General features: G+C 45.9%; 1 protein-coding gene across 2 annotated transcripts in view; it reads left to right on the top strand.

The window, feature by feature from the left end:
• Positions 1–13,283, top strand: part of TENM4 (teneurin transmembrane protein 4) — a 607,238-nt gene that overhangs the window by 577,514 nt on the left and 16,441 nt on the right. For both annotated transcript variants that reach the window (XM_086739706.1, XM_086739707.1), the window contains 3 exons: positions 2,717–2,952; positions 9,202–9,498; positions 11,078–12,692. In XM_086739706.1, coding sequence (XP_086595832.1) covers positions 2,717–2,952; positions 9,202–9,498; positions 11,078–12,692 — 2,148 coding nt within the window. The remainder of the gene's footprint in view (positions 1–2,716; positions 2,953–9,201; positions 9,499–11,077; positions 12,693–13,283) is intronic.

Genomic DNA, 13,283 nt, shown 5'->3' on the forward strand with positions numbered 1-13,283 from the left:
ATAGAGATCGCTGTTGGGGGCCCTTTTGTGAGATAATTGACTGTGATTGATTCATACACCCGGAGCTGAAGGCACAGTTACATAATGGTGCTGCAGTTAGTTGTCTCATGGTACTGCCCTCCAGCGCAGGACCACTCTTGCCGCTAGGACACACAGTATTACAGCTTAACCATTGTCAGAAGTATAAAATGATGAAAGTGTTTGGATCTGAATAAACGCCCTTATCTTAAAATGAAGATCTGGATAATGTTGCAGGAGAGGTGGCCTGTGACCTGCTGAGGGTGGCTTCCGACAGGTATGGAAATTGCCAAACTGAGGAAGGTGGTGGATGCTCCATCCCTGGAAACATTCCAGGCCAGGTTGGATGAGGCTCTGAGCAACCTGATCTGCTTGGAGATGTCCCTGCTTCTTGCAGGGGGGTTGGACTGGATGACCCTTAAGGGTCCCTTCCAACCCAAACCATTCTATGATTCTATGATTCATGGCAGCGCTGTAGGAAATGAAACAAGGGCCACTGGAGTCACCCACAGATGTACTGAGCACAGGTGAAATGTAAGTTCCAGGTGCCTCTCCAGTGAATGGAGCTGGAGCCGTTCTCAAGATCTGTGAGTGTCTCACTCGCTCCATTGTTCTTCAGGGAAAATGCATATTGCAGGTTCCATTTGCACGAGAGGTGCTCGTACATTTTCCTTTGGGACTGACAGCTCTGGCCAACTTTCACATATCTTTGGTGAACCTTTCAAGAAGCCTGGATCACTTTGTGAACAGGTGAGATCTGAGAGGGCATTTTCAGAAGGTTACAGATTCCTGTAGGGTGGATTTAAGAGCCCCTACAGCTGACAGGCATCTCAGCACTTCTGTGGGATTTTGTTCTCTGGATTTACAACAAAGTGAGATTTGATCAAGGCCAAAATAGGGCACTAGTGCCCTAGAACCAAAGCAGCATAAAATACAGCATCCAATGTCTGCTGGATTTCATGTAGCCCTTGAGAAATCTCTTCCAAAGCCAAGGAAGAGTCTTCTCTTGGGAAAATGTTGAGCATGGAGGATATATATTTCCCACACTGTATGACACTGCTGGTGACAATCCACCATAAACCCTCTGTCATACTTGTGTGACACGAAGGCAACATCACATGTCCACTGAATTTCACGGAGAGCTTCAAGCTTTCCCCTGGTTCTGGTGAAGGATGAAGGAGGGAGGAATATATTAGCTATGCAGAGACACTTCCCTGATTTGATTTAAAGTGCATCTCCTACCACTTTCTCACCAGACCAAGTATCTAAGAACAAAAACGTGTCAGCCAACCAACTGTCCCCCTTCTCTCCATTTGCAGAATCAAGCTTGAACTGTCCATGAGCTTGATCCTGATGGAGACTATGTCAAAAGACCATCAACTTAAGTACTCAGTGGTACAGCTAAAATGCTCGGATCTACACTGTGGATCACTGCTGTATGTTTATAGTGGCAAAATCCAGTGCCACAGCAGTTTCACACCGTCACTGCTGTGTACAGTAAGTTGAGTTGTGGTCCTGCTGAGATCAATGTGGCAAGACTCCAGCTGGCTAAAACAGGAGCAGGATCAGACTCACAGTAAAAAAAAAGACCAACTGGTGTCAGGTTTCCTTTCCTAATTATACCAAACTGTGCTCTTTGCTGATCTGTTTCATCCAGACGAGAGATGATAATTTTGCTGTGACCTCGTTTCCTGCTGAGCTGTGGCAGAGCAACTAGTGAACAAAACCCAGCTTGCCTCAGAACGGAAAAACAATTGACATGAATTTTTAATGGGTGTTTTTATTCACAATTAGGTACTTATGGCAGCCTGGGAGACAGAAATGGTAATATTTTCCAGCTTTTGAGGAGCTTCAGATAAGGCAGTCTTTGTATAACATGCTTTTAAAGCCTTTCTGCACTGAGCAAGTCTCATGCTTTCCTACCCTTCATGAGCTCTTCTCTGCAGAGAGCAACGCCAGCTGGAGATTGAAAGGACGGGCTTTCAGCCTGCCTAGTTTCTGAAAGATGTGGAAAGGATTTTGTTCTTCTCTTCCACTCCTGAGCTCCAAATCCTGGCCTCAAAATCTGCTGATCTTTCAGGAGCTAGTGGAGGCCAAACATAGGGAGCTTAATGCCTCTGCTTTCTCTCCAAACATGAGGACTTTGGTTGCCTCCCGAAAGCTTTCCCAAGTGAAAGGGTCTGGCTGTTGTTTGGGGAACTGGTTAGCGTTAACTCGCTGTGCAATTTCCTGTCACTTGTGAGATGGTGATTAAGCCGGGGAAAGTAGGTGGCCCCACTTTTTCATATAGTGTAAGGAAATTGGGATCTTTAGGATATAAAAGCGTGGAAAGTTTTTGTCCAGACTGTGATTTAAAACAAATATCTCACCACCCAGTGTTTTCACCTAGAGGAAGAGGTTTGAACCTGTGTCCTTTGTATTATGCAGCTCTTCCACTGGTGCCTTTTTTAACCTCTGTAAGACTATTCTGCAAGAATTTGAGGTGCAGAACCTCGTCAGAATGAAAGAAGAGATTATCTGTCTTTACTTTCATTGATGAAACCAATGTTTTGCTCACTATGAGTGGGATGGGTGAGTGACAGAGTGCATTTGGTTACAACTACCAGAAATGCTGATGAAACCTGGGTGAAGGAGCAAACGAAAGGCTGGAGCTGTATCACTGGGCAGCCATTTGAAAAGATCTCTTTTCTATCTTCAGACCAAGTCCGGAACAGCTACTACATCGGCGCTGACGGCTCTCTCAGACTCATGCTCGCTAACGGCATGGAGGTGGCCCTGCAAACTGAGCCGCATCTGCTGGCTGGCACCGTCAACCCCACGGTGGGGAAGAGGAACGTCACCCTGCCCATCGATAACGGCCTCAATCTCGTGGAGTGGAGGCAGAGGAAAGAGCAAGCGAGAGGGCAGGTGACCGTCTTTGGGCGTCGGCTGAGGGTAAGTGAGAAGCAGTTTTGGACTCCACTTGTCACTTCCTCAGTCCCCAGGCTAATGATAGAAAGGGATAGCACTGATTTGTGTCATCTGCAGTAGGGGTGAGACTGCAGGACAGAGAACCAGCTGTTCATCCTCTGTGACACAACCTTTATGACTTCAGTATATCCTGATGTCCTCTTATGTGCTCACATTCTTGTAGGCATCACAGGTAATATTGCTGATTTGCCTACAAGTCCTTTGCATCTCTGGGAACGCGTGACCTCCCATCAGGCACTGCAGGCTTAACCATTGTCTCAGGTTGCTTAAGCAAGCAAGGGATGATCATAACTCTAAAATACTGCACCAATTACTATAGATATTTTCTACCTGGGCTGCTGGCAGTAGCAGATCTGAGCACCAAAAGCTTTGTATGCGCATGAGGCCAGGCTGAGAGAGCTGGGGCTGTTCAGCCTGGAGAAGAGGAGGCTCCGGGGAGACCTGAGAGAGGCCTTCCAGTGCCTAAAGGGGGCTGCAGGAAAGATGGGGAGAGACTTTTATCAGGGAGTGTAGTGATAGGATGAGACGTAATGGTTTTGAACTAAAAGAGAGTAGATTTAGCTTAGATATAAGGAATAAATTCTTCATTGTGAGGGCGGTGAGGCACTGGAACAGGTTGCCCAGAGGGGTGGTGGATGCCCCATCCCTGGAAGTGCTTAAGGCCAGGTTGTATGGGGCTGTGAGCGACCTGGTCTGGTGGCAGGTGTACCTGCCCAGGGCAGGGGGGTTGGACTAGATGATCTTTAAGGTCCCTTCCAACCCAAACCATTCTGTGATTCTGATTATTGTTCACTGCCTCGGAAAAATCTCTAGATTCCTGAAACTTGCTAATCTGTTGAACCTGTTGAAAAGCTGGGCTCTGAGCGTTACACCACAATTGCCGCCGTTCCCCGAAGTGAAGTGTTACAAACAGCTCCAGCCTGATGCTGCTCTCTCTTCCAGGAGCGCGTGGTCCTTTCTGTGCTTGAGACTGGTGTGTTTGGAAAACATTGTTCTGCACAATGCACCGCAGACGTGTCAGGGCTGTTTAAAGATCTTGCCCAATAAGCCTATAATTCCTCTGCTAACTGCTGGCAAGGCTGGGAACTTGTAATAGCAAGTCCTGCGCAATCGCCCTGTACCTTGCCGGTCTCAGAGTCACGGGCTGATGAGTGGTTCCTGGGAAGTTGCTCAGCACCTGGCAAATTCAGACCCTCTGAGAAAAATGCTCAGTGCTGTGAAACGCCACCACAGCAGAAGGACTGCAGCTATTTATTTGCACTGAAGCTTGGCCGTAAATATTAATGCGCTGGTTTCAGAATATCCATTTCCCAGTCCTTGCTCTTCACCTCTCCCTATTCCCTGCAGCATGATCCCTGCCACCTTGGTGTGATTTCTCCATCTCTCCTCACTCACGCATATCAAGTATTGCTCTTCACCCTCCCCAACCCAGCCTCTGCTCTTTTCCCCTTGCGTCGAAAGCCTCATCTTTTGTTATCAGGAGAAAAAAACTGCAAGCAGTAGTGAGGGATGAAGCTGCTCCTTCAGTGGAGACTGCTGTATATCTGCAGATCAGTTGGCATCAGCCTTCTTGTTTGGTTTGTCTCGGGGATTTTATTTTATTTTATTTTAATAACCAATGAAATTAACAGACAGGTCTTTTCCATGAAAGGACAGAGCCTTCTGAAATCTGCAGCTGTGTCACAGCCATTTGGTGTTCAAAGCAGTTTCCACTCATTTAGCCGCAGCTCAGCTGCCCGTGTCGGTTTTATCTTCCTACATTTTCACAGTAGATTCAAATGCAGAATGTGTCTTTGTTTTACATCATACTGCAGTTGGAAAAACACTTGCAAAATGAGTTTTCAGGCTGGTTACTGGTGTCCCCATAAATCTGCCAGCATTTATTCACATTTTGAGCCTATTGGGGCCCTTCTAGTGAAGGAGAAGAGCATCTTACAGGGTTGAAGGACTCAGTTACGGCTCTGTTCAGGGTTCAAAGTAGCTGAGGCTGTCCAAGAAGTTTTCAGCTGCCTGTTTGTACCTGCATGGCAGCATCTGCTCCCCTAAGACACAAACCTGCAAGGTGCTAATTGCCTCCCTGGGGACTGCCCGACATTTAACATATTCTCCGTGTCATGTTCTCCTCTTCCCTCGTACCAGTAATTGCTGCTTTCCCCGGCAAGGGAGAAGCTTGGGGAAGTGAAGTTCAGCGTGGTTTTGTTCATTTGGGGAAATGCTAACATTTTCTGCCACATGTGAGTAAATCACCGCTTTCCCTCTCCCCTCACCCCATTGCTCGCGTGAGACACCAGCAAAGACGTGGTGCTCCGTGGGGAAAGAGCGTACCCAAAGATGAGATGCTGCAGCATCACCCCATTAAGCCTTTGAGATGAGGAGAATGGGATCTGACCACTGTAAAAGAGGGACTTCCCCTGAAACTGCCATCCTTTCTGCTGCCGTCGCATGGATCCACATTTTATGAGTTGTGGCCCTTCCTCCTGTGATTGCAGGGTGTTCTTAGGGACTGGTGACCTGTTGGTCAACCAGCTCCCAGCATGATGAGGCCAGTTTCACAGCTTCCTCCTCAATCCTCCCCAGGAAATAACACAATGCAGGTGTTTCTTTATTGCAGGGATAAGGCACAGGGCAGGGATGTCGGAATGGCTGAGGGGGAAGGGACCGGCCCTGACACCTTTTCCCCACTCCCATCAATGCTGACCTGGCTGTGCTCTCGGCCAGGCAGCAGTAAAGCAGCACAAATATGATAAAGCAGCGCCTTTCCCTTCTCTTATCCCACACACCCCCATGGAAACTCGTGATGCTCTGATCCACCCACACAGCAGTGAGATATCTCCACAAATTGGCTGGCTGTGAATTCAACCCATCACTAGCCAACAGCAACACAGACTCCTTCTGCAAGAAAAGTGTTGGGTAAACTCTGCTCCAAGGAACACAGCTCCTTCCTTTTTTATTTTTTTAATTTTTTTCAGACTTGAGTTTTTCAATAAAGAATGATGTAAAATTATCTCTGACAGTGGGACAAATAGGACAGCCAAAAGAGACAGAGCTTCTGGCTCAGCTCTTTTATTTATTTAACCATGGAAACTCCTGTTGTAATTCACTTTGTTTTTCCCAAGACCTTGGCAGCAGGTTAATGGTGGCATCAAGACCTAGTGTCCTAGACACTGCCCAGGACCAGGGTGACCGGAGAGGTCTCCTGGGATATGCAGTAACCGTTCCTGGTGTGTTGACTAACGAGGACAGTCCAGCATCAGCTCCACAATTTCTGCAAGGTGTCAAGGTCTGGATATGGTCACCTCAACGTTTTTTTGCAATTCGCTGGGGAAATTGCTTTGTAGGAAGCCGTTTATCACACGGATGTTGTTAGCTGCTGGAGTTCTCATTGCAGAAGTATTGTTTGCCCTCCTCTGCTGAAGGTTGCCAGAGTGTTTTCATGATAAATCTTCCTTTTCTGTGCTCTTGTGCTTCCAGGGAGATCAATGCATGTTGTTTAATTATAATTTAAGCTAAAGGAACTCCATAGGAAGCACTGGAGAAATCAGAGATGGTACATGGTGGTACATTTATCCCTCTGCTTTTCCAGAGCAAGATAAGGGCTTGAATAAAATACTGTGGAACATGAGTTTGGAGTTAAATTTAGTCTCTCACACATTATAGAGGAGAGGTCAAATACACTGTGAACTATGGATTTTATTTTACCCTGTCTCAGTCCTGTGCTGATCACAAGCCTTGTCAAACACTCTGAGGGGCAAAAGCTTTTTTTTGCAGGAGCTTTTCAGACCCGTTCCAGGTTAAGGACTCGGGGATGTAGGATTGCACCTTGTTTAGCTGCTCACCATAAAACACCGTTATTGGACTGAAGCCTGTAGCCTTGTCAGTGCTTCTGCAGAAAATTCACTTCTATTCAAGGCATGCCCTTGAACAAGGATGAAAAAGATTTAGCCTCTGAACAGAGGCTATCTGGCAGGGTAAGGTTCATTTTGCCCATCACCTTGAAGGGCAGCTTTTGGCACTGCAGTGCTTCTCCGAGAGTAGAGAGATTACACCGAGAAAGCAGGAGAAAACAAATCATAAAAAAAAAAAATGTCATGAAAAGGGAGACTGGTTCTAACTAGTGCCGCAGAAATTGCTTGCGGGAGCACTGGGAGGGTGGAATGACTTAGGGCACTAGTAATGGGATGTAGAGGTTTGGACTGAGCTTAAAAGCCATCCTGGGACCTGTTATTTGGTCCTTCCAGCATGGTGAATGGCCCTGCTGCTGGCGTAGGGATCAGGGAGGCCATTTTCCACCCGGATTACTGTCCCAGCCCTGGAAGAGCTCTTTCCAGCTTTCCTGGCAGAGACCAGGAGCAGAAGAAGCTGCAGCTGCTGGGCGGGAGCTGCTTGGTGAATAGATGGAAGGCAGAGATGCTATTCCTGCTTTTCTTTTCTTTTTTTTTTTTTTTTTGCAAGCAATTGCCACTTCTATTTCTCTATTTATAGCCACAGGCACCTACAAGATATCGAATTGCTCAGTTAGTTACATGTGTGCATCTGTACTTAGAGTCTTGATATCTTTTTCATTATTTCCCAGCTTGCCTGTTTCAGTGGGCTTTTGGCTGCTTTCCTCTTTCTCCCATTGCACATTCACAGTCTCTTTTACACATATTTAGTTGGGGCATTATCCATTTTTTTTCACAATGTTTCTTTCCTCAAGTCATACCCACCTTTTACCATTGTTATTCGTAGGTTGAAAAGAATTTTTGCACTTGCCTCCTCTTACATCACGTCACACTTACATCGTGGCATCCATTCCTTCTCTCTTGGCTGGCCAGACGCTTCCACATTTTCTCAGCTGTGCACCTGCCTCTTCCAACCTCAGCTCCTGAGACACCTTCTTTTGAATTTTGCGATGTCCTCATTCTCCAGGTTTCAGCACAGATGTCTGCCCACACGGTGCAAAAGCACGACAGCGGTTCTACCCTTCCCTCTCCCATCCCTCCAGGGCTGAGGAGCCCCTTCTCCGTTGGCTCTATAACATCCTTTCTCTTGCTGTTTAGCTCTCAGATACTCCCATGTCCCTCAAAACACAGCAAGAATTCAATCACATGCCCTAAAATAATAGCCAGGATCAAAGCTGTTGATCAGGCCAGTGCTCAGGTCAGGAGTGTCGGCTTTACCCAGAGCAGGATAAGGCAGCATGTTTAACTTGCAGTCTTGACTTGTAGCAACCTTCAAACCCTGGTTTATTGCCTGCAGCTGAAGGGCTGCAAAGGCAACTGAAAACGAGGTGACCTATTTGGAGTTTGAAATTCACCCAAGAAGAATCTACACCTTTCTAGAAAAGAAGGGTTCACCAGCTGGAAGAGGTTCAAAAGAGGTGGGATGGAGAAAGAGCTGTCTTCACCAACAAGCTCATACTGGGAATGTGGGGTTTTGGTCCTTGCTGAGTACTTTGCCACTGTGGTGATGTGGCTTCAGCTGCACATGCAGCTGGACATGAGTTGTCTTATCAGCTCCTTTTTGTATCGCTGTGCACTACAATCCCTGAATCAAAGTGTATTCCTGCTCCTGCCTTTGAAGTAGATACCTTTGATCTTTGGAAATGCAGAGGCAGTGGAGGTAACAGGAGTGTAATTATGCAATGCCGAATAACCCCAGGACGATGAAGCTCAAACTCCAGCTCTCACAGAAAAGTCCTGCTTTATGTAACATCTACAGTGGTCAAGACCTCCATATTTCATCCCAGGGGAAAGGTTTAACCTCCAGCACATGCCGTATGTTCGGTAAACTCAGAGAAAAGCTCTGATTTCCTCAGTGTTAACACAACAGCCATCTTTTTTTTCTACAATTATATGTGCATGAAAGCAAAAGACTGTATATCCTAGGTTTCATAAGCGGAGTACCTTGCAAATATTCCTTGCAACAAGTTGTCATCTTCTGTAGGTCTATAATCACATCTGCTGTAGCAATCCTAAGCCTGGGTTTGGGATGTAGGCAATGTTCTTTCACCCTGGTGATGTTTCAAAAGTACCCTCTGGTTTTCTGCCTCTCTCCTCACTGAAGTTAACAGAAGCAACATTAGGAAAACTCTTTGCTTTGGAAATCTTATCCAGAGGCAATGAACAGCTGGATACTCTCCAGTATGGTCTAAAGAGGTGTTTGGTGAAATGAGGCTGGTCTTTGTAACTTAAACTATTTCCAGCTTCCTCATTCTCCATCTCTTTCCTGTAGGTTCACAACAGAAACCTGCTGTCCCTCGACTTTGATCGTGTGACAAGGACAGAGAAAATCTATGATGACCACCGCAAGTTCACACTCCGCATCCTCTATGACCAGGCAGGGAGGCCCAGTCTCTGGTCACCCAGCAGCAGACTGAACGGGGTCAATGTCACCTATTCCCCGGGAGGACACATTGCAGGGATTCAGAGGGGCACGATGTCGGAAAGGATGGAGTATGATCAGTCTGGCAGAATTACATCCAGGATCTTTGCGGATGGCAAATCATGGAGCTACACTTACTTGGAGAAGGTAAGAGTCCTCGTAGCACTCAGAGATGGTGCATTTGGTGTAAATGGGCTTTTGACTGCTTTGACTTCAGTACAGCTGCGTTCCTTCACATCAGCTGTTAATGGTCCTTATGGTCCAATACTCCCCTTCTGCCTACACTGTGGTGCACATAAGTAACTTTGATGCCAAACCACCAAAAAGCAGTTGAAAATATGCTGAGATGTTTCTTCCCAGTCATGCTAAGAGCATTATTTAATGCTGTGAAGTCTTGGCATTTGGTTTTTTAAGCATCACGTTCCTTTGCTGAGCTAGCTGCAATATAAAATATCTTCAGGTGAAGTCAGATGTGTGAACAGTAGGAATTTGCAGTAGGATTTTCCATGTGAAAACAACCAATACAGTCTGACATCCTGCCTTCTCCAAATGGCCTATTCGTGCTTCATAGGAAATACATGTGATTAAAAATGGTGCAGCATGCAAAAGAGGAGGCTCCAGGGAGACTTTATAGTGGTCTTCCAGTACATAAAGGGGGCTACAGGAAAGATGGGGAAAAACTCTTCAGTAGGGCCTGTTGTAACAGGACTAGGGGTAACAGTTTCAAAATAGAGGGAGGTAGATTTAGATTGGATATTAGGAAAAAATTTTTCGCACTGAGGGTGGTGGAACACTGGCCCACGTTGCCCAGAGAGGTGGTGGATGTCCCATCCCCAGAAACATTCCAGGCCAGATTGGCCAGGGCTCTGAGCAACCTGATGTGGTTGGAGATGTCCCTGCTCCTTGCAGGGGGGTTGGACTGGATGGGCTTTGAAGGTCCCTTCCAACCCAAACCATTTTGTGATTCTATGATTCTATTAATCCAACCAGACTGTTGTAGCAACTTCTCAGTGTTTTCTGTAGTCTGCGCATGGCACTTAAATTCTTCTGGGTATTGCCATTCATCATTACACTGCTCAGCGTCCTATAGATCTATATGCTGCATACCTGGAGTTAATTTTTTCGTTCCTGAGTTTTGTACAGAGCCTATCCCTTAACAGTTTAAGGAAACTACAGTAACATAGCTTTTAAAAAGCAAAAGGTATTGACTTGCTTCTTGTCTTATACAATATCTGTGTAGATTGTTATTTGCAAAAAAAAAAAAAATTAAAAAAAAAGCATGCAGGCAGAAGTTTGCACTAAGAGAGTAAGACAAGATATGGAGACACAACAGAGTAATTGGTCGTTGGAAGGTGTCGGGGGGTACTTTTTCAAGCATTGTTTAAGTCACTCTACCAATTTTATTTATTTAATCTACAAAAGCTATTGGGACAGGGAATTTGGGTAGAGGCAGCTAGCTACAGGGTATTGATTCGAACAACTGAGCATTCTGAACTTGGACCTTCCTCACTGCATCGACTGCTTCTTCCTCTGACCCACACCTACTTGGGGATACTCAATGTGCCATGCAGCTGCATACCTCTCACTATTTAATCTTATGGGTGCAGACATTTTTCTCACTTGCTTTGCTCTTTGAATTGGAGAATCTTGCAGTTTTTGTGAGAACTAAGCGTAATTTTGCCTGAAATCCAGGAATATAACTGATACTTTTCTCCTTCCCATCCAGTCCATGGTGCTGCTCCTTCACAGCCAGAGACAGTACATCTTTGAGTTTGATAAGAATGACCGGTTGTCATCGGTGACCATGCCCAACGTTGCCCGTCAGACTGTAGAAACCATTCGTTCCATTGGTTACTACAGGAATATCTACCGCCCACCTGAAGGCAATGCCTCAGTAATTCAGGATTTCACAGAGGATGAGCAGCTTCTCCACACTTTGTACTTGGGGACCGGGAGACGTGTCATCTACAAGTATGGGAAGTTGTCCAAGTTAGCCGAGATGCTCTACGACACCACAAAGATCAGTTTCACCTATGATGAAACCGCTGGCATGCTGAAGACCATAAACTTGCAGAATGAAGGATTCACTTGTACAATTAGGTACAGACAGATAGGACCCCTCATTGACCGACAGATTTTCCGCTTCACTGAGGAAGGCATGGTGAACGCACGCTTTGACTATAATTATGACAACAGCTTTCGGGTGACCAGCATGCAAGCAGTCATCAATGAGACACCGTTACCCATTGATCTCTACAGGTACGATGATGTGTCAGGCAAAACTGAGCAATTTGGTAAATTCGGAGTAATTTACTACGATATCAACCAGATTATCACCACTGCTGTCATGACTCACACGAAACATTTTGATGCCTATGGCAGGATGAAGGAGGTCCAGTACGAGATATTCCGGTCTCTCATGTACTGGATGACTGTGCAGTATGACAACATGGGGAGAGTGGTTAAGAAAGAGCTGAAGGTTGGCCCTTATGCAAACACGACTAGGTACTCATATGAGTATGATGCTGATGGCCAGTTGCAGACAGTGTCTATCAATGACAAACCACTCTGGCGTTACAGCTACGACCTAAACGGAAACCTCCATTTGTTGAGTCCAGGGAATAGTGCTCGCCTTACACCGCTCAGGTACGACCTCAGGGATAGGATTACTAGACTGGGGGATGTGCAGTACAAAATGGATGAAGATGGCTTCCTGAAGCAAAGGGGCAATGATATTTTTGAGTACAATTCAGCTGGCCTGCTCATCAAAGCCTACAATAAAGCTAGTGGGTGGAGCGTGAAATATCGCTATGATGGCCTAGGAAGAAGAGTCTCTAGCAAAACCAGCCATGGCCATCACTTACAGTTCTTCTACGCAGACCTGACCAACCCAACGAAGGTCACCCATTTATACAACCACTCGAGCTCTGAGATCACCTCTCTCTACTATGACCTCCAAGGCCACCTCTTCGCAATGGAGCTCAGCAGCGGTGATGAATTCTACATAGCCTGCGATAACATTGGCACTCCTCTGGCTGTCTTCAGTGGGACTGGCTTAATGATTAAGCAGATACTGTACACAGCATACGGGGAGATCTATATGGACACCAATCCCAACTTCCAGATCATCATCGGCTACCACGGAGGACTGTATGACCCCCTCACAAAGCTTGTCCACATGGGACGGAGAGACTACGATGTGCTAGCGGGTCGGTGGACGAGTCCAGACCATGATATGTGGAAGCATCTGAGTAGCAACAACATAATGCCTTTCAACCTGTACATGTTCAAAAACAACAACCCCATTAGCAACTCTCAGGATATCAAATGTTACATGACAGGTAAGACATTTAAAATAATTAACATTCACAAGCTTGCCATCAGTGAGTAGGTTTTTTTCTCTCTCAGTATCTTGGTCACCATGAGGTTTTCCAGTGTTTAATGTAATGGACACAATCGACCCCTGCGTCCAGGGCATGTTTAATTCATTACCATACATGGAGATTGTAATTCCCAAATCTCTTTCCTTTTCTCTTCCTGCTGTTTGTTATCTTTATTTTACTTCTAGTTTTCTGTTCCCTCAGAATTCCCAAGCTTAGCCACCAATTAATGTCCTGATAACTTTTCTCTTTCTAGAGGGGCAGCTGTTTAGTTTCACCTAGAGATTTATTTGCAACTAAACAAATTATATGCAGATTTGTTTTAATGGCTACAGCAACTTAAACCTTTTATTACAGTCAGCCGTTTCAGAGCAGACAACACCAACCATGCCGTTCAAAGTTCATCTGCCCCACAGAATTAACAGTTTCTAGTGAAAGTCAATCAAAGCAGGTACGTTAGACTTAAAGGCCAGATTTTAGGGCACACCTGCCCCGCAGCTTGACATAACCTCTGAACTGCTTCCCCCAGGACTTTGTAAAATGGCAGTAACA

The sequence above is a fragment of the Chlamydotis macqueenii genome, chromosome 1, assembly GCF_036417535.1.
Source record: "Chlamydotis macqueenii isolate bChlMac1 chromosome 1, bChlMac1.mat, whole genome shotgun sequence".
Lineage (NCBI taxonomy): Eukaryota > Metazoa > Chordata > Aves > Otidiformes > Otididae > Chlamydotis > Chlamydotis macqueenii.